A 27,236-nucleotide genomic window follows, 5' to 3' on the forward strand; every position below is an offset into this window, starting at 1 on the left:
ACAAAGCGCTTGGAAAGCACAACACAGCAATAAAGATAGACAATCCTTGCTCACAGTGGACTTAAAGTCTAGAGTCTGGTCTCACCTTCCTAATTTGACTGCTAATATTCTCCCCTTTAACATCAGTTTTTGTCACAGTGGAAGATAATGCAATTCCCCACACAGATGTAAAAATTACCTACATGCTTATATGACCAAGCGCAACCCCAACACAAATAATAAAAAGACCGATGAGCTACTGACAGTAGTGGAGTTGACCTTTGGCTTGAAGACAGTGTTAACAATGATAAAAAGGCACCTATAACTGTGAATATCTTTGAGAGGTAATATCTTTGCACTCTCTGTCCATGATATTACCTATGCATCTTTTATTTTCCACTTGAATCCCAAAGTAAATAAAAATCAGTCAATGAATAATAGCAAGGGAAAAAGCTAGGGTTAAGAAGTTGAATTTAGAAGGCTATAAAGAAGGAAACCAACCTTTTGGGTGATGATTCTTATGACAGACATACACAATTGTATCATTTTTCAATGATGAAAGAATTTAAAGGTTATTTTTTCTATTTAATGATTACCCACCGAATTTCCATTTAGAAATTATAATTTAAAAGCAATAGAAAGGCCAAAAGTACAGCTAGGAGCCACAGTCTCTAATTAAAATTATTGGTGATATAAGCATTTTTCAGAATTTTCATCAACTGTGTGCAATCAGGCATTTTAACAGCTTCTTAATAGATCTTTGGACTTGAACTATTGAATATAAATTCAAAAATCTTCAGGGCCACAGAAGTTTTTCTCATCCCACAAAATATTCATCAGTTCCACCCCTATTAGGGTAGCTATTACTTGAGTTAGATACCAGACAGCTTTTGGCCGGTCTGTCTTTCCACTACTGATAGCAGTGTGGCTGCTTAGAGAAGCAGCGTGGCTCAGTGGAAAGAGCCCTGGCTTTGGAGTCCGAGGTCATGGGTTCAAATCCCACCCCTGCCACTTGTTAGCTGTGTGACTTTGGGCAAGTCACTTCACTTCTCTGGGCCTCAGTTCCCTCATCTGTAAAATGCGGATTAAGACTGTGAGCCCCACATGGGACAACCTGATCACCTTGTAACTACCCCAGAGCTTAGAACAGTGCTTTGCACATAGTAAGTGGTTAATAAATGCCATCATTATTATTATTACTGATACAGCACCAGATGCTGTGGCTGGTATTTTCATTTTAAACGTCCAGCCTCCCCACATCTTGGCTCCTGTCTCTGAGTCCTGCAGAGTTTATTGGGCATCACTAGACCTCACAGGAGTCTGGGAAGGGAAAGTAATGGCACAAGAGCCATGGGTGGGGGGCAAGGGGTCAGAAGTCCTGGCAATATGGTCTAGGCCCTGCAAATTTCTGCCAAGGACCTTTTCAGAAGCCTGTGTAATGATAATGCTGATAACTGCGGTATTTAAGTACTGACTTACTATGCACCAAGCACTGTGCTAAATTCTGAGCTAGATGCAAGATAACCGGGTCAGAGAGAGCCCTGTCCAACATGGGAGAGCAGCATGGCCTAGAGGAAAGATCTCTTGCCTGGGAGGCAGAGCACCTGGATTCCAATCCCAGTTCTGCCACTTGTCTACTGCCTTTCCTTGGGCAAATCACTTCATTTCTCCGGGCCTCAGTTACCTCATCGCTAAAATGAAGATTAGATTCTCCTCCCTACAACTAAAATGGTGATCCTCATTTGGAACAGGGACTGCATCCAACCTGTTTATCTTGTACCCATCCCAGAGCTTAGAAAAGTGTCTGGCACATAGTAAGTGCCAAATAAATACCATTTAAAAATAGTCTAAGGGGAGGGAAGGGGAAAACAGATATTTAATCCTCACTTTACAGATGAGGGACAAAGAAGGTAAGTGATTTGCCCAAAATTAAAAGTGGGCTAATGGGGGAGCTGTGACTAAAACCCAGAACTCCTGTCTCCCAATCCTCTGCTCTTTCTACTTGGGTCCTGCTACTTGGCTATCTGGGGCAGTAACAAAATGCTGCCGAGTAAATTGTTTAACAAAACCTAAGAAACAGATGTCTCCTAGTATTCTCCATTGCCACCCACCTCCCCGAACCATTTTCACCAATACTTCTCCTTTTCTTACCAGTGCAGGCTTTCTTGTGCTACTCATCTCTAGACTAAGCACTTACAGCATTCACCTGAAAACCCACCCCCAAAAGAAATGTAAAACAGAGGTGAGGTCTCTGGCATATTCTTATCCCTGCTGATTGGTTTTTTTTCAACTTAGATCCTGTGGGAGTTTACTAATTTCCATCACTGTAGATTTTTTAAAAAAATTTGCTTTTAATCTTGTTAAGAATCTAACACTCCTACTTGCTGATTTTATGGACACGGCAAATACAGAACATTCAAAGGAAATGGAGACAGGTTTGTCTGAAATAGAGCAGAGAAACACAACATTCATCAAAAACAAAATCATTTGCTAACTGCACAGTAACGGCACAGCAGAGATATAACAAGCAGCATACGTTTAAAGAAAGTCACAGGCGCTGAATTCAATTACCTATTGGACACTAATAATTTATTTTAAGATACAAGATCGTGTCTCAGAATCTTACATGCAAAATAAATCTTGCTGATTTAGGTCTGAGCACTGTTGTAGGAGCTAAAAATGGACTGAGGAGCAGCATGCCTCCAAAGTAGGAGTACGGTGAGGTCTTTAGCTATTAGCATTAGGTCTGGCCTCATTTACCTTCCTCATTAATGGTCTGAAAATGGAAAAAGTTGTTTATTAAACCTGCAGGTGGTAGGAGGCAGGGAATTAATGAAAATAGAAGCACTGCTGGAGAAATTACATCAAAGCACAAGAGAGGTTAAATATTCAGTAAGCAATAATAAAATAAGATTGAACCTGACCAGAGAAAGTCCCCAGAGTAGGTTGCCATTTTATTCCTTCTTTTTGGTTAGTTAGGAGTCTGTGATGGCTCTAGTGATTCTGTTTGATTTGTGGACCTTCTTGGTGTGAGGGGTTGGAATGAAGGAAGAACAGAAAATGAGATGTCCTTCGTGTGGTACATAGAGCAAGAACACATTCCTGCATTACAGGAGGAGTCGGGGTCCTACCCAGGAGTCAGAAGAAATGGAGGAGGGAATAAAGCAAGGAAGGACAACAGCGAGGTCGAATGTCAGTCAGTCTGTCGTTCGTATTTATTGACTGCATAATGTGTCAGAGCACTGTACCAAGCACTTGGGAGAGTAAAATATAACAGGCATATTCACTTACATTCTTGAGAAATTTCAGAAACAAGTCCCACTTGAAAACTTGACTTTGTCAGGACAAACACTCCCAAGAGACCGAGGGACAACCTGGCCTAGGTTCAGATCCTCCTGTGTGATCTTCTTTGCTCTGTGGGTTTTAGGCCAGGGGCTGCAGCTGTTCAATAAACTTGCACATATATTGGTATTTGTTAAGCACTTACTATGTGCAAAGCACTGTTCTAAGCGCTGGGGAGGTTACAAGGTGATCAGGTTGTCCCACAGGGGGCTCACAGTTTTAATCCCCATTTTTACAGATGAGGGAACTGAGGCACAGAGAAGTTAAGTGACTTGCCCAAGGTCACACAGCTGACAGTTGGTGGAGCCAGAATTTGAGCCTATGACCTTTGACTCCAAAGCCTGGGCTTTTTCCACTGAGCCAAGCTGCTTCTCAGGACACTACTCTGACCATTGAGGCACACAGTAAGAGCTCAGTAAATATGATTGATCAATTGATTCTAACCTCCCATGCAGCAAGTGCGTATGCGCAACAGTCCCCAACAGGCGTGAGTTCTAGCTACTTTTGTTTTGGCTTGGTGCCACACCGACACTGAACAGTTCCACGTTCAGGCTGGGACTGGGGCAGACTGGACTGCCCAAAGAACAATCAGGAGAACGATCTTTTTAGAACGGCAGAAGACATAAAATAACGTGGACGTACTTTTGAGCATTGATTCCATCAATGGCCTGAATCATCCTCTCGTTCAGTTCCTCTTCAAATCTTTTCTTCTGGGATTTAGTTCTGAAAAGGGGGACATTTGGAAAGCATTTAAAAGTACTGAAACATTTTGTGTCGGCCCAAAATACAAGACTGAGCATTAGAAAAGGGCACTAACAAACAATTTTGAAAAAAAATTACTGGAAAGATGATGATGATGAAAACTAATATTGGGGAAAGTACTCCTTAATATTAAGGCTTCTTTTGGCCCTGGATAGTTCTTTTTAAAAAGGTTGGTCATATGTTATTGTACTGCAAAACAGTCAGTAATTCCTCACAAGGTTAATGTTGTAGTCTTGGACATGACTCACTAGGTCAACTTTACAAAGAGGTCTCATTCCTTAGGTTCTATTTCTGAATACCCAGTGTTCACCTTTGTGCATTCAAATGCCCAGGTTGAAAACACAGCATTTATCATCATGTTGGGGATTCCTCAGAAATTGGGAAGTACCAATTAAGGGTCTGAACTTGGAGACATGGAATCTGTCAACAACAAATCACTGGAAAATGTGTTGGGCTAAAGCAATAACTACAATAATAATATAAAAATTCCATATGCTAATTCGGCAATTGGCTATGTAAGAGAAAATTTGGAAATCACATATTTTAAACTAATCAAAAGTCTCTCAGAAAAAAACTTCTTGCTAACTTGTCTCGACCTTAACCTTCGTATGACTCTGTGAAGAAAGTCTGCTCAGTTATTTGGAACCTGTTTGATTAAATTACTTTCTAAATCACTCTTTGATGATGCATTAGGAATAATCAATTGTGTGCTTACACTCAACATTCAAAGTGCAGGTCACCGGATTAATGCCCTACTCCAAAGCAAATTTACAGGAATCTTAAATCTTGGCAGCATTAACCTTAGCGTTAATGGATGAACCCTTTCATTCTCTCATGAAGCGACTGCATTATTTCATCATTTATTCTAAAAGATTCATAGATATTCTTTTTTTGTTACACATTTTCTCTTTTGGGGGGCTTATCTGCTCCCATGGCTCCAATTACCACCTCTATGAGGATGACTCCCAAATACACCTCACTAACCCTGACTTCTTTCCTTATCTGCATTATCACATTTCCTTCTATTTCCAAGATGACTCTAGTTCAATGTCCTGCTGTTGTTTGTACTTCCCAAGCACTTAGTACAGTGTCCTGCACACAGTAAGCGCTCATTAAATATGATTGAATGAATGAATGAATTATCTTGTATCTTTCCCCAGTGCTTAGTACAGTGACTGGAACATTGTAAGCACTTAACAAATACCATTCTATAAAAGATATGAAAGAATGCTAGATTTTCATCAGCAAAGCGAAGAAATGCTTGGATACCATTATTATCTCAGGTCTACACTCCTTTTTCTAGTGTACACCTGTCCTCAACATGCTAGTTTTCTGAAGTGAAAAGTGAAGTAATAATAAGAATAATAATTTTGGTATTTGTTAAGCAGTTACTATGTGCCAAGCACTGTTTAAGCGCTGGAGGAGATACAAGGTAATCAGGTTGTCTGCCATGGGGCTCACAGTTTTAATCCCCATTTTCCAGATGAGGTAACTGAAGCACAGAGAAGTGAAGTGACTTGCCCAACATCACACATCTGATAAGTGGCAGAGCCGGGATTAGAACCCATGACCTCTGACTCCCAAGCCCATGCTCTTTGCACTGAGCCACGCTGCTTCTGAAAATGAGTGCTTACTATGTGCAGAGCACTGTAGCTAAGCCCTTGGGAAAGTACAACCGAATTAGCAGACACATTCCCTACACATAATGAGTGTATTACAGTCTACAGAGGGAGACAGCGACTACTATAAATAAATTATTTACAACAGATATCAATAATCCAATTTTCTGGAAGAACCAACTTCGTTAAGTCAGTCCTTCCAAGGTAAAATCAGAGAGCTACATTTTGCTACAAATGTTGAAGTTCAGACTGTACCTTATCGTGCGATGTTGAAAATGATGTTGACCCATTGGCACATCCTAGAAAAAACCCAAGGTATGTATCAGTCACAGAAAATGTATTTCACATTTTAAAAAATATCGTAGTATTTGCCTTAAAATTTTATTCCATTCTGATCCCTTATCTCTAAAACAGAGATGTGCAAATAAGAATACTAATTAAAGGAACTAGAAATAATCATTTTTCCCACACAGTACATGTTTCATATTGCTTGACTGCTCTGTCCTGTCCTAGGTTTAAGAGGGATGTAGAATACGTGAAGAAAATTTTTAAAAACGCCCTGCAATGCTCTGAGAATAAGACCTATGAGGTAAGCTTAAGGCCATTTATATTAATCAAGATCATTCTTAAAGTAGTTTGCATTATCCTATGACGTTCTTCCCCAGTCATACCTTCCCAAATTTCACCAAGTATTAAGCAATCAAAGGCAACTGTAATGATTCGACACATCGATTTTCATACTTTACTGTTTAACACTTACTCATCCTCATAGCCATCTTTCCATTGTCTTCTCCTGCCTGTATCTCCCCTGCTATAATAGTAATAATAATAATAATAATAATGACATTTATTAAGCGCTTACTATGTGCAAAGCACTGTTCTAAGCGCTGGGGAGTTTACAAGGTGATCGGGTTGTCCCACGTGGGGCTCACAGTCTTAATCTCCATTTTACAGATGAGGGAACTGAGGCACAGAGGAGTTAAGTGACCTGCCCAAAGTCACACAGCTGACAAGTGGTGGAGGTGGGATTTGAACCCATGACCTCTGACTCCAAAGCCCGGGCTCTTTCCACTGAGCCACGCTGCTTCCCCCTATGTTGTTGCTATGTTGTTGCTTCCCCCTATGTTGCTATGTTGTAAACTCCTTGGAGTGTATACCACTGGAAAGCTAGGTTCTTCTCTTCACTATAGACAGTAAGCTCCTTGTGGGTAGGGATCACATCTTTCGACTCTATGATATTGTACTTTCCAAATGCTTGGTACAGTGCTTTGCACACAGTAAGGGCTCAATAAATATCATTGATCGATCAATTGATTGATTCTCTAATGACTGTGGGATTTAGAATGACATAAAGAAGTCCATACTGTGGTGCTAATCTTGCCATTTTCTGTAGTCATGCTGTCCCTGTGATGCAGGTGAGCAAAAGGCTTGGCCGCTCCCCATGATTCCAAATACCGGGTCATGCGGACTGAAGCCCTCATCTTGGCTCCATCTAAGGTGTGCCGGGGTCTAAAGAGGTGTTGAGGACTTCGCCTTTCTCCCTGGAAAAGAAAATCGAAATTAGCCTCATATGCTTCAATTCACTCAAAGACAGAGATTGATATTCGAGAGGCAAAATGTCCACAGTGACTCAATTATATTGCCTTCTATTATATGCCAAACACAGTGCTAGGTGGAGTAGGCAGAATACAATCAGATCAGACATAGTCCCTGGCCCACACTGGGGTTCACAGTCTAGTTGTGGAGGGAGGGAGAAAGGGTATTTAATCGCCATTTTACAGATGAGGAAACTGAGGCATGGGAAAGTCAAATGACTTTCCCGAGGTTGCTCAGCAACAAAGTGACAGAGACAGGATTAGAATTCCCTAACTGAGCCTCCTTTTTCCTCTCTTCCTCCCCATCCCCCCCACCCTACCTCCTTCCCCTCCCCACAGCACCTGTATATGTGTTTGTACAGATTTATTACTCTATTTATTTTACTTGTACATATTTACTATTCTATTTAGTTTGTTAATGGTGTGCATCTAGCTTTATTTCTATTTATTCTGATGACTTGACACCTGTCCACATGCTTTATTTTGTTGTCTGTCTCCCCCTTCTAGACTGTGAGCCTGTTGTTGGGTAGGGACCGTCTCTATATGTTGCCAACTTGTACTTCCCAAGCGCTTAGTACAGTGCTCTGCACACAGTAAGAGTTCAATAAATACGATTGAATGAATGAATTTAATCTTCAACTCCCAGTCCTGTGTTTTTTCCTTTAGGCAACCTGGCACATCACCTACAAGGCTCTCAATAAAAGTCAGATTACTTACAGCCCAGCTCTTCTTTCAATGTTTATTCTTCGTGACCATGAGCAAACAAAGAAAATTTTGTGTCTGGGTAACAGTCTGTTCAGACTTTTGAAATCACTTATGCAGGTGGGAACTGTAGAGTGGCAATAATGAAATCTTTTTGGGAAAGGGAAATAAACCCTCTTAAGAAGTTATTAAAGTAACCTTTATTCCACTGAATGAATGACACAGTTTCCAAGTCAAGCACGGTCTTTCCTTGTCAATACTGACCTTTGGATTGATCACAAAGTAGGTTTTAACATAATGCTCCTTCAAATATGGGTCCCGTATGTCTCCATCCCCTTCTTCCACCTTATAAGCCCCATTCAAGTGCTCCAAGGTGACAGACGTGATGTGAACGCGCCTGAAAGAGATTGTAAAACTTGGCATTTCCAAGCACGGCAAAACTTTCCCTTAGTTGGACAAATTGTTTATTTCTCAAGTTGAAACTGAGACCTAAGGCTCATGAAGTCAAAGGTCTAACCATTCAGAGCTCAGTTTAACCTCCACGAAATAATTGCATCTATTCTGCTCTCTACTTACACACAGGAAGTGTTTCTTTCTTCCAGTGGCCCAAGGGATAAGTCAAAAATTGAAAATTTTGAACATTTGAAAATTGCATTGGTTACTCGGGTGGAAAGACACACACTTCTGAAATTGGGGAGTTTTGCAAATTTCACCTGAATCATAACAGATTCAGTTCTCCCATTTTTAAAGAAATTCTCCAACTACTCTCTCACCAGATTCTCCACTCATATCTGCTTTTGTGGAGAAACTTGCTCCCACAGAGCTGCTGTCCATCGGAGGTTGCCGAAGACCTTGACCCTGGAACTGCTGGAGTGGAGATGGAGTTGCTGCAAGAGCAGCTCAGTGACTGGAGGAGGATCCAGTCCTCACCTGACCACATCCTCCTAGTTCCCTTTTGGGTATACTTTCCTCTAGGAGCAATGTCTCTGAGCAGAGGGAAGTAAACACATCCTTCTTTTCTGTACAAACTCACAGAAGAGATCCCTCCTATGTGGGTGGCAATTTGTTTCTCCGCATATGGGTAGCAGAAACAGAAGCATAGAGAAGAAGCGTGGCTCAGTGGAAAGAGCACAGGCTTTGGAGTCAGAGGTCATGGGGTTCAAATCCTGGCTCTGCCCATTGTCAGCTGTGTGACTTTGGGCAAGTCACTTACACTTCTCTGTGCCTCAGTGACCTCATCTGTAAAATGAGGATTAAGACTTTGAGCCCCCTTTGGGACAACCTGATCACCTTGCAACCTCCCCAGTGCTTAGAACAGTGCCTTGCACATAGTAAGTGCTTAATAAATGCCATCATTATTATATTATTATAGAATTTATGTCATTTGAGATTCCCATTCAGGAGGCTCTAAAAATAAACTAAAGGGGCAGGTTTTCCACTTTTTAAAGATTATTCTCTTTACTAATCCCATCTGACATGTGGGGAGCACAGTCATATCAGTAGTTTACATATTTTTTCCTATGGTGAAGTTTCCATAGAATAAAATGAGACCCCAAACTCTGTCATTTTTAATTGGTCCTTTGTGTCATTGATTAGTATTGACTGGGCCCACAATTGCAGTGCACTATAGCAGGCGCTTGGGAGAAAACGATAAAAGTATTCCTTTGTCTCCTCTTAAAAACATACAATTCTCCCCTATTTGCCAAGAGGGTGACTCACATAGACTGTAAGTTCACTGTGGGCAGGGAACCTATCAACTCTCTTATACTGTATTCTCCCGAACGCAGAACGGCGCTCTGCATACAGTAAGTGCTCAGTAAATACGATTGATTGATTCATTGATCATATATGGGGCAGGCTTTTAAGCTATCTCTTTGATTTCCTATTACTGAGGATTGGAATGCTCCTAATAAATGACAGTCTTATTTATTCCCAACCTTCTGCCTCTTAGGGAAAGACTAAATCATCTCTGCCGTTTGCTTATACCAAAACCATTTCAGACTACATTCTATTAGCTAAGAGATGCTGATTCATTGCCATTACAACACAAATCACTAGACATTTCTGGACACTGAGGAATAGAAGACCCTAACCGGCTCAAGGAAAGGTTGTAATTCATCATAATACTAAACTACTCTGCATGCTGATCTGTGACATAAACCCATAAAAATAATTAGGCAATCCTTCTGTAAATCTTCAATAGAGAATAACAATTTGTATTTTATGAAGCTGAGATCGCAGAGAGGTTGGTTTCTTGGAACGAGACCTAAAAGAGCCATTAATAGAGCAAGAACCATTTGTGGAGTCTTAAGAGTCTAGGTTTATTTTTGTTGCTCCCAATAAAAAACAAATCGTCCTAAGCACAGTGGGATATGGAAATGTTAATTAACATCTCTTTACTCTAGAGAGAGAGAGAGATGAATTTTGAAAATGTCAGGTAGGTTGTTCTCTAAAGGAGAACGCTCCAGGGGATTTAAGGAGAAGAAGCAACACCATGCTCCTCAAATTTCAAATCGTTGCTTATGCCTTACCCTGGTACTCCTCCAGCTTCCATATGATTGGCCAAAGTAACATCGTGCGACCAGACATCATACTGCCATTTCTGCAGGCCAATCACACCACAGAGGACATTGCCAGAATGCACCCCTACACGCATGTTGATATCAACTCCAGTGGCATCTCGTACTTTCCTAAAGATAAAAATAGAGTCATATCAGGTGAAGCAGAATGGTTTATTCCTACCACGCAACCAGTAGAGATAGTAGTAATAATAATAATAACGATGATGATGGCGTTTGTTAAGCGCTTACTATGTGCAAAGCACTGTTCTAAGCGCTGGGGAGGATACAAGGTGATCAGGTTGTCCCACATGGGGCTCACAGTCTTAATCCCCATTTTACAGATGAGGGAACTGAGGCACAGAGAAGTGAAGTGACTTGCCCAAAGTCACACAGCTGACAATTGCTAGAGCCGGGATTTGAACCCATGACCTCTGACTCCCAAGCCCGTGCTCTTTCCATTGAGCCATGCTGCTTCTCCATAATAGAATTTTTTAAGGACTTACTGGGTATTGTGTACTATGCACTAAGCACTGGGAAAGAATACACAATACATAGTCCCAGTCCCTCGGAGGGTGAGGCTCACAAATCTAACTAGTCTTCATTCTTCCTATTATTCTGATTTGTGTAGGCAGTGTGAGAAGGCTGCCAAGAATGTATTTATGCAATACAAAGACCATCTTAATATTTTCAACAGTAGTGTTGATAGGAACAGTGTGCCTAATAGAAAGAGCATCAGACTAGGAATTAGAAGACCTGGAATTTCATCCCAGTTCTGCCATTTTCCTGCTGTGTAATCTTGGGCAAGTCATTTACCTACTCTATATCTCAGTTTCCTCATTTGTGAAATGGTGATTAGATGTCTCTTCCCGACTGTGTACTCATGAGGGACAGAGACCATTTCTCATCTGATTGTATCGCAGTTATCCTTAACCATAACATGGTGCTCGGCATCTAGAAGGTGCTTAATAAATACCACATTTTATTATTAATGTAGCCTCTATATTCTATTAAAGACCTTGATTGAAAAGAAAATGTTGGTCCGGTAAAAAATTTTAGAAGCAAATAACAAGTTTCTCATCAGCAAACTCAATCAGGAAGCATCCTTTCCCAGGGATTGTGTAATTAGTTCATTCATGTATCACAGAGAAAATAAAAGGTCCTGGTATCAATTGTAAAACAGAACACTTCCAAGTGAATTGACTGGGAGACTTTTCATTTAATAATAGAACCATGTGTTCAAACTCCTTAACTTTGTTCTTTCTTCTTCTATTTTTAAAGCGAAGTCACTTTCTGTTAAGAATACTAGATATCTGATCTTAAACTTCCTCAATAATTCACATGATCTCATTAGATGAATCTTAAAGCCAGACAGCTGTTTTAAATAGTCAAGTGGTTAAATGATTAAAAACAAAAGCCATACATTCTGAGAGCCATACTGATGAACACAAGAAAGCACAGTGAAGGCAAAAGGAAACAGAGGATGGTGGTAAATTTAAGATTGCAACCTCCTACCAATGAGAGAAAAATCTTAATTCAGAGTCCCCAAAAGAGAGAAACAGCCATCAGGTCATTAGTTTGAATATATTATGTTTTTTTACATTACAGCAGTCTATACATATTACCACTCTAGGTCTATCTACATTGCAGGAACAAATACACAGTTGCTCGAAAAAGAAAATTTGCAGGGAATAAATGATTATGAGTAGGGTAGGGTTAAGAGGAGATGGATACAGTAAACTATAATCTACATAGCTCCTCAAGTTACTCCAGAATGTAAAATGTGCACTATGACCAATCCATTACAAATCGTGCTGCTTCTTATACGAACGACTCACAAGACTCCAGAGCATGCAATAAAATTGAAAGAAAAAAATAATTAGTAGTTTACTATTAGAAAGCTTTCATTTAAAAACCAAAAGAATAAAACAAATTTAGAGTCATACAATCTATTTACTAAAGTATGACTCTAAGGTCATATTTTGAGTACTTTAAGAGACTCTTTTATAATTCTTCAGATTTTAGATCGAGAAAGTGACACCAATTAAGTGGCAAAACTATTGGCCCACATTTTTCCTGCAGGAGCACAAATAAATTCCAAGTCAGAAGAAAATGGCCCATGTTGTACTGCAAAATTCCTAAATGTCAACCTATTTAGGAAAATATCCTTCAAGTAATTTGGTATCAAATTAGCCCTCAGATCACAGTGTATCTTAAATATTTTTATTTCTGACTCTCCAAAATCAATTTGTTTTCATGCCGACAAGAAATCTCTTCAAGTCGGAGTGAATGGCATGAGTCCAATCAAAGACAGCTGCTGAGGACCTAGGAATGCAGTTGATGAAATCAACAAAGGATATGTAGAAATATAACTAACAGTTGAGCAGTTAGGGTATAAACAAAATTAATTTTCTCAGCAGCAGCTGAACTCTGATCAATCAATCACATATTTTGAGAGCTTACTGCATGGAGAGCACCATAATATAGTGCTCTTGGAAGGGTATTCTATAACAGAGTTGGTAGACACAATTTAAAGTGTGCTTTACATTGGATTTAGTTCCTTTCTACTCAATTCAGGATATAATAATGGTTTTAGAAAAGGTTAGTCATTTTCTTACTCCTTGTTCAAAGGGCAGATGGGATGCTGTGGGCTTTTTCTCCTCTAGGAAATAGCTGGGTAAATTAAGATTTTTTTCTCCCAGTCACCACTACTCAGGAGACAAGAAGAGGGCAACTCCCTATCTTCTCCTCTCTGTCCTTTCTAGATTGACGCTCTCTGCCCAATATTCAGGATCATCTCCTTTCCAAACATAAAAATCTCTCCTGCCCTCACCTGCTAGTAAAAACTCAGGGCCACTGAGTCCCTAAGCTGGAAAACCCAATTTGGCAACTTCCTCCTCCAGTTCAAAAATCAGGTTTTAACTTGTGATAGCCTTCCAGTGTGAAAAACAAAAAGAAAAAGGCCCTCACTGTTCACTCTTTGAGAAGAACAAACTTAGGAATTGTGAACACAAATAAAACATTTTATGGCTGTCACAGTCATGCAAATCATATGGTCTGGTGAAGTGCTGAAAACAACACTTGCGGTGACCTCATCAGTGAATGGATATTTTACAAACCATCTTAGTGTGAAAGGTTTGAGCTCAACTCGATTAGGGTGAACACTTTGGGTGTTAGCTAAGACCCCACTTTAAATATCTAAGTCTTTTAGACTGTGAACCCTATATGGGGAATGGACCATTACTGATCAGTTTATCCTGTACCTACCCCAGTGCTTAGCACAGTGCTTGGTACATTATACGACCTAACAAATGCCATGATTATTATTATTACTAAATAAGGCCATGGATAGTTTCCAGCTCATTGTTTATGGTAATAAAACATCTCATTATCTGTGACCCAATTACTTAATTTTTGCAGTGCAAAATGACCACACTGTCTAAAAACAACCCTAGATCAGCTCTTACCAATGTCTCAGCCTACATTCTTTTAAAAAACTTGCATGACTGCCCTAAAAGGAGCATGCTGCAGGAAAATAAATACATTTAGCCATCCTTTTGTTTTACCTGGTAGATAATGGGTGAAAAGATGTGAGTAAGCCATTTCTCAGGTTGCTCTAAGAGCAGGTTCCTCTCTTTCAGATGAGGCAAAACGTTAGTCCCTTCAGATGACTTTGGTTTAAACTGAGGGAAAGTTCTAAGTTGCATGATTTCACCAACTTGCAGTCTTGATGACAGATTTCAAGGTAAACAATTGACAAAGGGATAGCTGAGTTTCATATGAAAGCATATTCATTTTAATTAATTATGTTGGTGTGTGCTTATGGGGGAATGCTTTTCATTTTATATCTGCTAGAGCTTCCCTACTCAACTCTGCTTAAAGTTGATCAACTAAATTTTTAATAAAATAAGGGAAATGTCAAGCATGCTAAGGATCAGTGGGATCTAGTGGAAAGAGCATAGGCCTTAGATCCAGAGGACCTGGGCGCTAAGCCTGGATCTGTCGATTGTATGCTGTGTGACCTTGGAAAATCTGGGCCTCAGTTTCCTCATCTGTAAAAAGGGGATTCAATGCCTGATCTCCCTCCTATTTAGACTGTAAACCTCATGTGGGGCAGGGCCTGTATCTAACCTGATTAACCTGAATAATAATGATAATAATTATGGTATTTGTTAAGCGCTTACTATGTGCCAAGCACTATTCTAAGCACTGAGGGAGGTACAAGGTTGTCATGTTGTCCCACATGGGGCTCACAGTCTTAATCCTCATTTTACAGATGAGATAACTGAGGCACAGATGTACCCCAGCACTTACTATAGTGCTCGACACACAGTAAGCTTGTCATACGATAATAACAACAATAATAAAACAAAACTATGTAAAAGACAGCTAATACCTGGAGTTCTTTATTGCTTTCACTGATTAAAAGCTTAAAATCAAATCGAATAGTCAAGGCACAAAATACTTCCTATATCTTTAATAATTTTACTTAAAGTAATGGTTTTCAAAGATATTTTTCTGTTCAAATGAAAGCATTCTAATGGTCTTTTTTCTCTCATTTTGTAGAAACAACTTTATATGAAGAAGCCAAAGTTGGCCTAAAATAGAAATCAAATTCAGGCAGGAGAGTGGATGGTCAAAATGATGAACAGATTTGAAAAAAAAAATGAACTATTGATTAAGCGGGATGATACAATTTGCAGTCAACTTCAGTGCCCAGGATAGTACAGTGCTCTGCACACAGTAAGTGCTCAATAAATATGATTGAATATATGAGTACTCAGCACATAATGGGAACTCAATAGAAAACAAGCACACCAATAATTGGTTGTCTTCCTTTAGAGAAATATAAAAGGCATATTCAAAAGTTGGGTGACTTCCTAAATAAAAACTCCACAAATTTAAATCCTCTAGAATTTAACTGGAAGAAAACAATTAAAAAAAGAAATAATGGAAATTATAAATGGAATATTTTCTAAGCAACCACAGAAGAGCGATTGAAATTAAAAACTTCATGTGGAGAAAGTTTTACCTTCTGTCCCAACTCAGGATGGAAGTAATATAAATAGAGAGATCTCACTTTGCTTATTAGCATGAAATGAGTTAAAACAAAAAATACATTTCAAAAATAGAAATTCCAAGTTCCAAGACAGCTAGGTGGTGCGAGGACATTCATTGTGATTTCCTTTAAGAAAATGATTGTTTCAAGTCCAGAAACCAGAAACAATCACAACTTTATTTCAATTCAAAATACATCCATAAAGGCTGTACAGAGACATAACAGCAGATGATAAGTGAAGGAGATTTAAATTTTAAGCAAAAAAGGGTACCCTGATAACCACAATGCTGCACGTACTTTATGGCTTCACACATATCCAGTCCCATTTTCACACAATTCTTGGCGTGGTTCGGAAGAGATATGGGGAGTCCAGACACACAGTAGTAGCAGTCTCCCAGGATTTTGATTCTCATACATTCGTTCTCCTGGAGGAAATAACAAAGAGAGAGTCACTGGATTTGAGGATTTTCAAAACCTAACTGGCACCCTAGTGATTGGATTTGTGTGATGCAATAAAGCATGTTGTTTCTAATGACAGGAATACAATGAGATAAATCGTTATGGAATTAAACAGGATTTGCTTGTCCAACTAAACAGACTGAAATGAGCTGTTCTGAGCTAAATTCAAATATGGCACATACTCTTCATGGCTTCTGCTCTCTTTAGGCGCCAGAATTTCACGATCTAACAACCATGCCAGTTAAGATCATACCAATTTTCTAAAAAGTTAAGAATGCCCTGTCTACTAGTTCCTAGCTACCTTATGAACTGTTTTCAAAAATCGACTGATTACTATAAATATCTGTTTGGCCTCGGAAATCTGAATTGGCCCCACTCACTCTTCCTGATGACACATATTACTTACTTCTTCTACAAACCATTCATGACCTCTTTGCGGTTCCCCATGTCCATAATCTATCTGAATTGCAGCAAACTCAGGTTCCCAGGAAAACCAAGTATTTTTTTTTTTTAAAAAGGGGGAAAAAGAGTGGTGGCATACTCAATTTCTCCTAGTTTCTCCTACCTCTTTCTTATTAAACTCATCCTGATTTCCTTCCTCAAGTCTGTGGACTTCATAGCTACCATAAGCCAACATGAAATGCTTAGTGATGCCTGAGAACATCATCTCCATCAAATGCAAGGGCAAACAAGTATCTATTTATAACGGCTTCTCTTTCCCCCACTCCAGAAACCAACTCTCAATTTCATTTACATTCATAAAAATGAAAAATGAAGCTGAATTCGTTTTCTCAAGATCAGAGGTGTTTGTTTGAAGCAAAACACATCATGTGTACCGAGCAGATTTATTTACCTGAGGCATATGCTCCATTTGTGTGCTATTTCAATATTGACAATGAATCAATACGCAGAGGACGCTGGGTATTTTGAACCTCAACCAACTACTTAGGCTGACTTCCTGGTAGCCAGATGGAGATATGGCTAATTACCTGGATTGGGAATGTGTGAGGGACTCTAGCGACCACTCCAAATAAACACGCAGGATTAGTAATCCATCAGATGCTCTTGAACATTCTCAAGGTTCTCTGGGTTATAATAATAATGGCATTTATTAAGCACTTACTAAACAGGGATATGGGGCAAGGGGAGATGGGAAATTCCATTAACAGAGTCATGGATGAGACTTTGCAGGAACTCTATTGCAGACCCCTGAATTACCAAGTGCCTCTGAACCCTACCTAAAACAGAGGATCCTGGATGCAGGTGTGGATTCCCAGGATGTTTCTCAAGTGATCCCTTAATCCCAAACTACCACCATACACTCAGAGATCCATTTGCCTTCCCAGTTGTTGCCTGGATCACTGAAGGCCAAACTTTCAGAAAAGTCTACTCTTTGGGCATCGCCAATCAAAGCACCCAATTGTACAACCTCTGGTGGAGGCGTTGAATTGGTAGGGAATGGTAAAATTGGCACCATCATTAGGTTTATTCTAAATTGTTCAGTTTCATCTCTCACTCTCCACCTTATAAGAAGCAGGGAAATAAATCCTTTCAACTTTAAGCCACTTTGGGTTACAAGAACCTACGTGACTATATCCCATTTAGAAATTTTGACAACTGAAGAGGGAGGAAAGATGTGGCCCTTTATGTAACATATTCAACAGAAAAGTTCTCTATAAACATAGAAGAATATCACATGTTTCTGATTTATGGTGGTCAAATGAGTATTAATATTGCCTTGCGCTAAATTCAGTTTCTCATAAAATGCTTCAGGAATCACCTTTGTTGTTTAAAACTGAAAAATTTCACTGAAATAATTCTTTGTCCTCAACTAATAGAAAATTGTGTGCTGTCTTGCCCTAAGCCTCAGCACCCCTGTTCAAAACAATTAATTGGATTTATCTGATGGGAAATGTCTTCCCAAAACTTCAGGAAAAGGTATTTGAAGAGAGAATTTGCCAATCAAATAATGAAACAGTGACAGGCAGCTCCAATATTTCCAGTTCACTCTGTGTAATATATTGCAATATAATGTATTATATTTTCTAAATGCAATGATTAAGTGGGGCAGAGTTTCCTGTTGACCATTCTGGCTAAGAATCACAAGTGGAAAAAAGATGAGTTTAGTGAGCTGGAGGAAGACAAGGGGCACAGGAGGTGGAAAATTCGTGTCAAAATAATTTCTTCCTAAGTGGTTTTTGACATAGTGCATAGGCTGGAAGTAAAAATGTGAGGAATTAAGAATTTATGATGGTGTTGGAAAGGAAGTAGTCCTGTAATTCTTTGAAAAAATGTATCATATAGATTAAAAAAAATATTCTGAAATGGTGTAAAACCCAGGATAGGACAAGTCTATGGTTGCTCCTAGTAAGTCTTTTTTAAAAATGTTTTAAAGTACTACATATGAGTACATGATTTGAAGAATCCCTGCAAATGAGCTGGCATCACTTCCAAATGGGTGAATTTTAACTGTCTGCTACTTGATTTCCTCCATTTCAGCTGTACTATGACTCACTACTATTCCCTGACAGAAATTCCACCATTTTTCTATTCTCCCATCACTTGCTTTTGATCAAGTTACAGCACACTCCTCCGTGATCGTGTCATATGTGTCAAGCATACAGAATCTAGTGCTAGTGTGTTCGCACACTTTTACACATTGAACTCAGGTGAGCCCATGAAAACTGCATTCACGCTGCACAGACTTTGAAACATGGGATTTGCCATCTTCCCTTAGGCTTGCATGGCTTGGTGGAAAGAGCCCAGGCTTGGGAGTCAGAGGTCGTGGGTTCTAATCCCACCTCTGCCACTTGTCAGCTGTGTGACTTTGGGCAAGTCACTCCACTTCTCTGGGCCTCAGTTACCTCATCTGTAAAATGGAGATTAAGACTGTGAGCCCCATGTGGGACAACCTGATTACCTTGTACCCCCTCAGTGCTTAGACAGTGCTCGGCACATAGTAAGCGCTTAACAAATGCCATCATTATCCAGTGCTTAGAACAGTGCTTGGCACATAGTAAGCGCTTAACACATGCCATCATTATTATTCTGAAATCTATCAAGCAATTGGATTTAGCACTTACTGTGTGCAGAGCACCATACTAAGTGCTGGGGAGAGCACAAAATAACAGAGTTGGTAGATACTTTGCCTGGCCACAACGAGTTTAAATGGGGACTAAGACTGTGAGCCCCATGTGGGACATTAACTGTGTCCAACCTGATTAACTTGAATCTACCTCAGCGTTTGGTTCCGTGGTTGGCACATAGAACGTGCTTAACAAATACGATAAAAAATATACCCATAATTCTAGAAACTCTGCTTTTCAGCAAAGAAAAATAAGATTTTCCCAAGAGGAAGAGGCACGAGGAATGGAAGTCTAAAACAATGAGGTTTGAGCCAGCTGGAAGTCACTCACCTTTGCAATTTGATCAAACTTCCCGAAAAGCTCATTGAGCATGTGTACTAGTTCTCCGGGGGAACAGTCGCTTGCCAGCCGAGTGAATCCCACAATGTCTGCGTAGAGAATGCTGAAAAAACAAAGACTGGTTCCGTGCTTGCAAACTGTATTCATTAACAGATCACAATAACAATTTCTCAATAAGATGCTTTCCGACGCCTTCATATTCATCTCTTTCTGAATCGAATGCCTTTTCATTACAAGAACGAGGACCACTACTTTTTCCCCTTGGTCTCAGTCAGTCAGTTGTATTTACTGACCACTGTACTATGCTCTTGGGAGAGTACAATATAACAATATAAAAGACACATTCCCTGCCCACAATAAGCTAAGAGGTGAAACTTGCCTAGGCACAATAATGATGATGATTTTTAGTACTTAATCTGTGGCAAGTATTTTGTTAAGCATTGATGTAGATACAAAATAATCAGATCAGACACAGTCCTCTTTCCCACACAGGTCTCACAATCAAAGAGAGAGGGTGAGCTGGTACGTTAAACTCATTTTTCACATGTGAAAAATGATGTACACTGAAGTTAAATGACTTGTCTAAGGTCACATGGCAGGTACGTGATGAAGTGAAGATTAGAACCTTGGTCCCTGCCTCCCAGTCCTCTGCTCTTTCCAGTAGCTCCTCCAAATGATTCCCTTAATCATTATTTTTTTGTCATTTTAAAAGTAGGGGAAGTTCTTGTTAATTTGGATTTTGTAAGAATTCATTCATTAGATAACAAAACTTGACTCTACTGCAAATAGAGTGTAGGAATGAAGGAAGAGAGGGGAGTGAGAGAGTAGCAAGAATTATTGCTGAGTTTGAGTTTTGCTGTGCAGCTTACACAGGATAGCAACATTAGCCATATCAGCTTGTCCTATCGGTTGTCAAAAATTTGCCTTTCTGCCCAATTAGGTGGCTGCTTTGGTTACAGTCTAAGTTGAGTCCCATGTTTGGTTTGTATCCAGGAAATCTTCTCCTAAGATAGCTTCTATTTTCAACATAAGGAGCTCATATCTAATAAAAATACCTGAAATAATAATTTTTATTTTGAGTGATGCATTCTAAAGTAATCCCTCCTACAGGGCATTCACTTTTCATCTTTCCTTCTTCTGCCTGCTTCTCTTTCTTCACTCCCTGAAAAAGGGTCATTCCCTTTCATTCTCTCCCCTAACCTATGTATATGGTTGTCTTCAATTTTCTAAGATGGCTCATTGGTAGTCCCATCCTGTTTGTGTGTGAAGTGTGGCTGCTATCCTATATAACCAATGGCCGAGTTAAGGAAAGTCGACAATCAGGATGGTCACACATTGTCCAACAACCCTGAGTCAAATCCCCAGGATTCCTCCCGGGAGTCAGAAAATTGGTCCAGGGATTCTGCTTTCCATCACTAGCTCCAGATATGAAGAGTGTTGTGAGCCACTTTTAGTGTGGTCTTACCCTAAAGTAAGGACCAGACCCCACTCTGAATCCAGGCCTGTTGGGACAGAAATTTCTGCCTGGGTCCTCTTCCTAATCTAAAACCATCTAAACCATCTAAAACCATCCTAATATAAAACCAAGTAAACCCTTTTACTTCCCCTGCAAAAACAAAACACCACTTCCCCCTGCAAAAAAAAACCCAAAACAAAAAATAAATTTTTTGTTCCACATTCAGAAACATCTTAGGTTTTCCTAGTTACCATATGATGGCATACATTTTTTGTTTTTGAATTTTCAAACTGTAAATTAATCTTTCATTTCTAAAGTACTGTTCCTGCTTTTCCAGCTGTTTAAATGGATGGGATTTTATTTTAAGCAATGCTTGAAATACAATGTCTTTCTTGTCATCCTAATTACCAACTGCAGAAGTCAAACTTGTTTCCCATGATACCATTTTGAAAATTGTCATCTGAAAAAATACCAATCAAACTTGGAAGAATAAAAACAATCTAAATTGGAGTGGAAAAATGCACATACAAAAAAAAGAGAACTTCTTAATGTTCCCTTGACAATTGGCTGGTAGGTAGTGAGGTCAGAGCTGACATACATCACTATCACTGCAAATCTTTAGCTGCAGGAAAGGATATGTAGTTGAGCTGAATGATATCCAACACTGGGATTTGAGAAACGGTAACGGAAGCGTTAAAAAGTTCAGGAAAAATAAAGTAGTATTGTGTCCTTCCAGAAAATGTGTCCCTAACCTTGTTGGCAAATGTTAATCAAGTCCAATACCTCACATTGGTGTGCCGCTTGACATATAGATTGTGAAAGTTGTTCGTATTTTCCAGCTGGCCTGCCTTGGGTCCTTGCAACCTCTGAATGATCTCAGCTTTCATTTCCATGGCGATATGAGCAGGCAGCAGAGAAAGCAGAAGGCGTTCCTGCAAAAAAGAATCCTAAATATTATTAAGCTGAATAAGCATATTAATAAACCAGAATAGTATGGAAAGAAATTTTAATTTAATTAAACACTGGTTTCTACAAACAGGAACTTTCTTGAGTTGAGCCCAACAAATAAACGTTCAAATATTAATAGTCCACATAGAAAATACAATCAAGGTGGTCAGCAAATGGATTATTGTAATATTAATTGAGGTCAATGCATATGTTCATCTCTGTCTATAATACAGCTACCTTGACCGCACCCAGAATAAAATGATTTAAATTATATTGAAAAATAATAGGAGTTTCACCCAAATGAGTAACAAAGATTTATCAGTCCAGAGCTGAAGTGGGAAAAATCCCTTACTTGAGTTCCATAAAAACCTTTCAAACTAAGCTACCTATGTCAAAATAAACAAAGAAAATGTGAAGCAGTTTTCTCAATTTTAAGCCAATTTGCTCAAATATTGTCATCTTTTGCAAAAGCACTTATTTTATTATAGTCATTACTGAAAATTAATAAGAATTTGCTATTTCCCCCAAATCACATTCCTTGGAGTGATGAAGATGCTGTAGTTCATTCAGATATTTTGAATATCTGAATTTGAGTTCCTCTAGATGGTAAGCTTGTTGTGGGCAGGGAATATGTCCATTTATTGTTGTACTGCACTCTCCCAAGTTCTCAGTACACTTCTCTGCACAAGGTAAGTGCTCAATAAATACGATTGAATGAATGAATGTTTGGGAGTAAAATCGATACTAATAATAATATTATTATTTTTAAGCACTTAATATGTGTCAAGTACTGTTCTAAGTAAATACAAGTTCATCAGGTTGGGCACAATCGCTATCCCACATGGGACTCAAAATCTAAGTAGGAGGGAGAATGTTTAAAGAAAGCAGAAGGTGAGTTAAAAAATTCGTCTTTCGAAGCCTTGACCGATGAGTCATACTCTGAACTCACACAGTCTGAGAAATCAAAAGGAATTACTTTTATGTCTTGTACCTCCTAAGCGACCAGGTGGGGAAATTATTCATTAATGAAGGTGCAAATTTAACTAAATGTTAACAATGTTCTAGGCACTGAACCAAACAAGCTTTCTGTTCATTACACCTACAACTCAATAAGCAGACACCTACCACCCAGAGGTACTATTAGGATTGTTCAAATAGATTTCATGAAATGGTAAGGCAATCTCAGGGGTAACTGTATTTAAATATTCTCGTTTTAGCCTTGCACTTCCTATCTCTACTTAAAAATCCCTCCAGACATCTGACAGTACTCACAATAGTGAAATAGTATTTTCATTCCAATTTTTGACTATTCCCAAATCCACCTTCTTCATGTAAATTCCATGAACATGTATTCTTCATGATGCTGATTCTCATTATATATATTGGTAAAACTGATTCAGGCCTGGATGCCAATACAGATGAATAGGATACAAAATAAATTCCTCCTGCACTGTCAGCATGAAAGTAAGACACGTTTGCTGACAGACCTAGAAACACTGGCATTCGTAAAGGCCTGGGGATTCATGGAAAACGAAAACCTTATTTATTAGAGGGAAAACTGCACTTTCTTGAGAATGCAATCGTATGTTTATAATGGCTGAACTCACCTAACTGAACAAAGACATTCCCTGCATTATGATGCCGGTGAACACGAACGCTTCCAAAGTGACTGATAAATTACCAGGGCTTGTTTTAGCTCATCTACGGAAAGCGGATATAATTGGATTGGGGGGGAATAGGGTGGGCTTTGGGGAATTTAGAGAATGTAGAAGTCCCACTCTGAGACCAATTCGGGGTTCTAGTCTACACTAGGGAACCGAGGGACTGAATCCCAAACTCTGAAATCCTTGGCATGACTTAGCATGATATGGCGCTGCTCTAACTGGAGCGAACACCTCCAGCTCGGCCGCTTCAGGTCAGAGCGGCACTTTTGAGACTGGCTGAGCACCGTACCAGTCTCAGAGAACGGTGGGATGCCTGCTCTTGGCCCCAATGCAGACAGATTGAAAACCAACCTTCAAAACAGGGAATTTAGAAAGCGCTTCTTCAAATTTCTTCAGAGCTGCCTTATGGAATTGTGAAATAGACTATACAATGCGTATGATGAGATTCTCATATATCTGGTGACTTAGCTATCTCTGAATCATTTGGGAAGTAAATTCTTCCAATAAAGCCATATTAACTGCTTTAGAATCAGATCACATTTCTGACTGATGCTGACAGGAATCTTCTAGCGGTAATATAAATCAACTCAGCCAATTACCATGTCAAGGAAACACAAATGAGACCACAGCTGACCAGGGAGGAAACATTATTGCTAATGAACTATCAAAGAGGGGAGAAGAGAAATAAATTAAATAATTAATAATCTTTGGTACTTTCCAGAGTGTACCAAGTAATTGAAGAGATGAGGTCCTTTTAATTTCCATTTCAGGGATTTTATGGAAAGTAATATTTCGTGTCAAGTAGATCACTGTAACATTACCATTACAGGGATCTGCATTGGATTCAGATAAAAATATACATATAAGTAAAGGCAATCACCTAATTGAATAGTTCATGACCCTCATTCACCTTGGATTCCAAATTGTGAAACTACAATGGGAGAGGAATATGAAGGAAGAAGCAGCTTTTTCATATAACAGAATACATCTGGCCTTTGTTTTCCTTATTTAAAAATTATAAGCACCTAAATCCCCCTGCTGAATGCCTTCTAGCAGGTGATGCTAATAATCACAGGGTAAAAATGTGATTTCAAATATAGTTTTTCCACATACCCCAAATGGATTACAGTTCTTCCATGAAATATGTTTTCTGAATTGTTAGGCATGAATTTCTCGTATATTTCATCATATGGAGTTGACAGCATTGGCATTATTACCAAAATGAGAGGCCAGAACCAACAACCCACTGTTATTTAATCTTTTCAAGGTTCAGAGACGCAACAAGGGACCGTGAACCCATGCAAGAGTTCTTGGCTATTCTGAGAATGATGATGATGATCATGATCATGATGGCATTTGTTAAGTGCTTACTATGTGCCAAGCACTGTTTTAAGCACTGGGGGGAGGGGGAATACAAGGTTATCAGGCTGTCCCATGTGGGACTCACTGTATTAATCCCCATTTTTCAGATGAGGCAACAGAGGCACAGAGAAATGATGTGACTTGCCCAAAGTCACACAGCTGACAAGTGGTGGAGCCTGGATTAGAACCCATGACCTCTGACTCCCAAGCCTGGGCTCTTTCCACTGAGCAATGCTGCTCTCGAGACAGACAAATAGGGTTTTTGAATTCTTTTAGTCCATTACATTAAGATCACTTCAACAGATCATTCCCAAATTCAAGAAAGTGACCGCAATTGAAACTCCCCAAACCTAATTGTTTATTGCCATTTTATTTTTAGATTAAAAACAAAAGTCATCTAGCTTTTGCTGCAAAAAGAGACTCATTTCCCTTCTCAACAGCTAATTCACATGTCAGAAATCAGAACACATGTTGTTTGATTTACAATGACAGCTAGTAATTTATGTGAGAAAGACTTAATTTGGAAGAATGCATATGCTTTTTTTTTCATATCTTAGTAAGGGGTACAATTATTTTCATTCATGTGCTGTCACTGCTGGCTCCAATACAACTAAAATGAACAAGAAGATTTTAAAGAAGTCTTGGATGGAGAAAATTATTCTTCAAAAGGATAATTAATATTAGGCACAAACTTTCTGTCATTTCCCTCCTGTATAGCTAGGTTCTCACTAGTATATATTTTAGAATGTAGAGTAGAATATGTAATAAAAAATCATCTTCTGCCTCCTAAACTTGACAGGTAAACTAACCTTTCAGTACAACTGTATATTTCACTATTTAGTGATATTCTTTAATTCATCAGAGAATCCCCCAAGTATTCTCACTCTTCAACAATAATCTAGAAAAAAATGCGTTAGTGCATAAACTCTACGATTACTTCCCCAAGACTTGGCCCACATAATGCACTCTCTCTCTAGTTCATTTCACTTTAAATTATCCCATTCTTCCATCATTTCTTCCCAAGGAAATTCTGATCATTCCTTTAGGCTTCCTAAATGGCAAGATATATGTTAGCCTTTAATTCTCTCTCACACAACATACATTGGAATATGTTACTAAGATATTTCCAATATGTCTATCTACATACTACCAGATGCCTTTATCATTGACTCAGAGGAAGGAAGCTATTTTGTCACAAGCTATTCACAAGCTATTCATTGCAGTTACTTCCCTGAAGGCCATTGCACTCCATACAAATGACTGATCTGAAATGCATTTTGTACAAATTAGCTGAACTCCCAAGTATTACCCCCAGATTCACGAGGCTAGGCTATCAGGTTAAAAGGCAACATCCACGAAGGGTGGGTAGTTATCTGGTTTAAGCCTGGTTTGAAGTTGGTCATTTCCCTAACCATCATGGAATAGGCCCCTAGGTGCTTTTATGTCCAGCATTTTCATTTTCAGCATCCGCTGCCCCTCCGCCTCCCTCCTCCCATGATCACATGAATCTAGGAGGGGAATAAAACAACTCTAGAATAAGAGGAGGGGATGTTAGTAGTACCACTAGAAAAGATACTCTGGATTCAAGTGGTTTCAGATAGGCTTCCATAAAATGGCACATACAACTTCACCTTGTCACACTGCTTGTCCAGCGAAATACAAGTGATGTTATTGGCATACCATGCTCTGGTATTTTCGAGGGTTGTCAATGGCCATCCTACTTTCAAGGACTCTGGACTCATCTTGGACATGAGGCAGGTTTGAAGGAATCACAGCTGATTCACAGGATCTGTTCTGTGTTTGGTAGGTTTCTCCTCTGGGAAATTTCCAGGGGCAGAATCTCTGCTGGCTGACATAGCTTGTGGTTTGGGAAGTCTTGGAATAACTCCTGGGTTTAGATTAGCAGCGAGTGAAATCTGCAAACCACCACAACTCACTGAGACCAACTTGGCTGGACCTATTTTAGAGGAATCAACTTAACTATACCAACTCTCTAATAAACGTTCCAGACACTTTGCCACTTTGGGCACCTAAAGAATTCAATATATTATTCCCTCCCTGGAATAAACTACAATTTTAATGAGTTGAAATCCTTTCAAATGGTGACTTCAAAAAAAGATACTAAAATGCTTTCAAATGATGAGAATTGAGTGATTAAAAGAAAACACCGAGCATTTTTGTTGATTATCATTCCATTTCTATTTCAAGGTACCTAAAATACATAATTATCATACATATTTATTTCTTGGTTGCTCACTAATCAATTGCAATCACTGTGGCTTAATACAAAAGTTGATGTCACCCGA

At 39.2% G+C, this 27,236-nt stretch overlaps 1 protein-coding gene across 1 annotated transcript in view; it reads right to left on the bottom strand.

Annotated features, from left to right (window-relative positions):
- Nucleotides 1-27,236, bottom strand: part of ADCY2 (adenylate cyclase 2) — a 269,135-nt gene that overhangs the window by 64,767 nt on the left and 177,132 nt on the right. Inside the window, exons 5-12 of the mRNA XM_038770480.1 lie at nt 21,740-21,888; nt 19,492-19,603; nt 15,914-16,041; nt 10,531-10,689; nt 8,264-8,396; nt 7,067-7,243; nt 5,958-6,001; nt 3,964-4,044 (exon numbers count right to left, since the gene is read on the bottom strand). Of these exons, the coding sequence (XP_038626408.1) occupies nt 3,964-4,044; nt 5,958-6,001; nt 7,067-7,243; nt 8,264-8,396; nt 10,531-10,689; nt 15,914-16,041; nt 19,492-19,603; nt 21,740-21,888 (983 nt within the window). The remainder of the gene's footprint in view (nt 1-3,963; nt 4,045-5,957; nt 6,002-7,066; nt 7,244-8,263; nt 8,397-10,530; nt 10,690-15,913; nt 16,042-19,491; nt 19,604-21,739; nt 21,889-27,236) is intronic.

The sequence above is a fragment of the Tachyglossus aculeatus genome, chromosome X3 (assembly GCF_015852505.1).
Source record: "Tachyglossus aculeatus isolate mTacAcu1 chromosome X3, mTacAcu1.pri, whole genome shotgun sequence".
NCBI classification, from domain to species: Eukaryota; Metazoa; Chordata; class Mammalia; order Monotremata; family Tachyglossidae; genus Tachyglossus; species Tachyglossus aculeatus.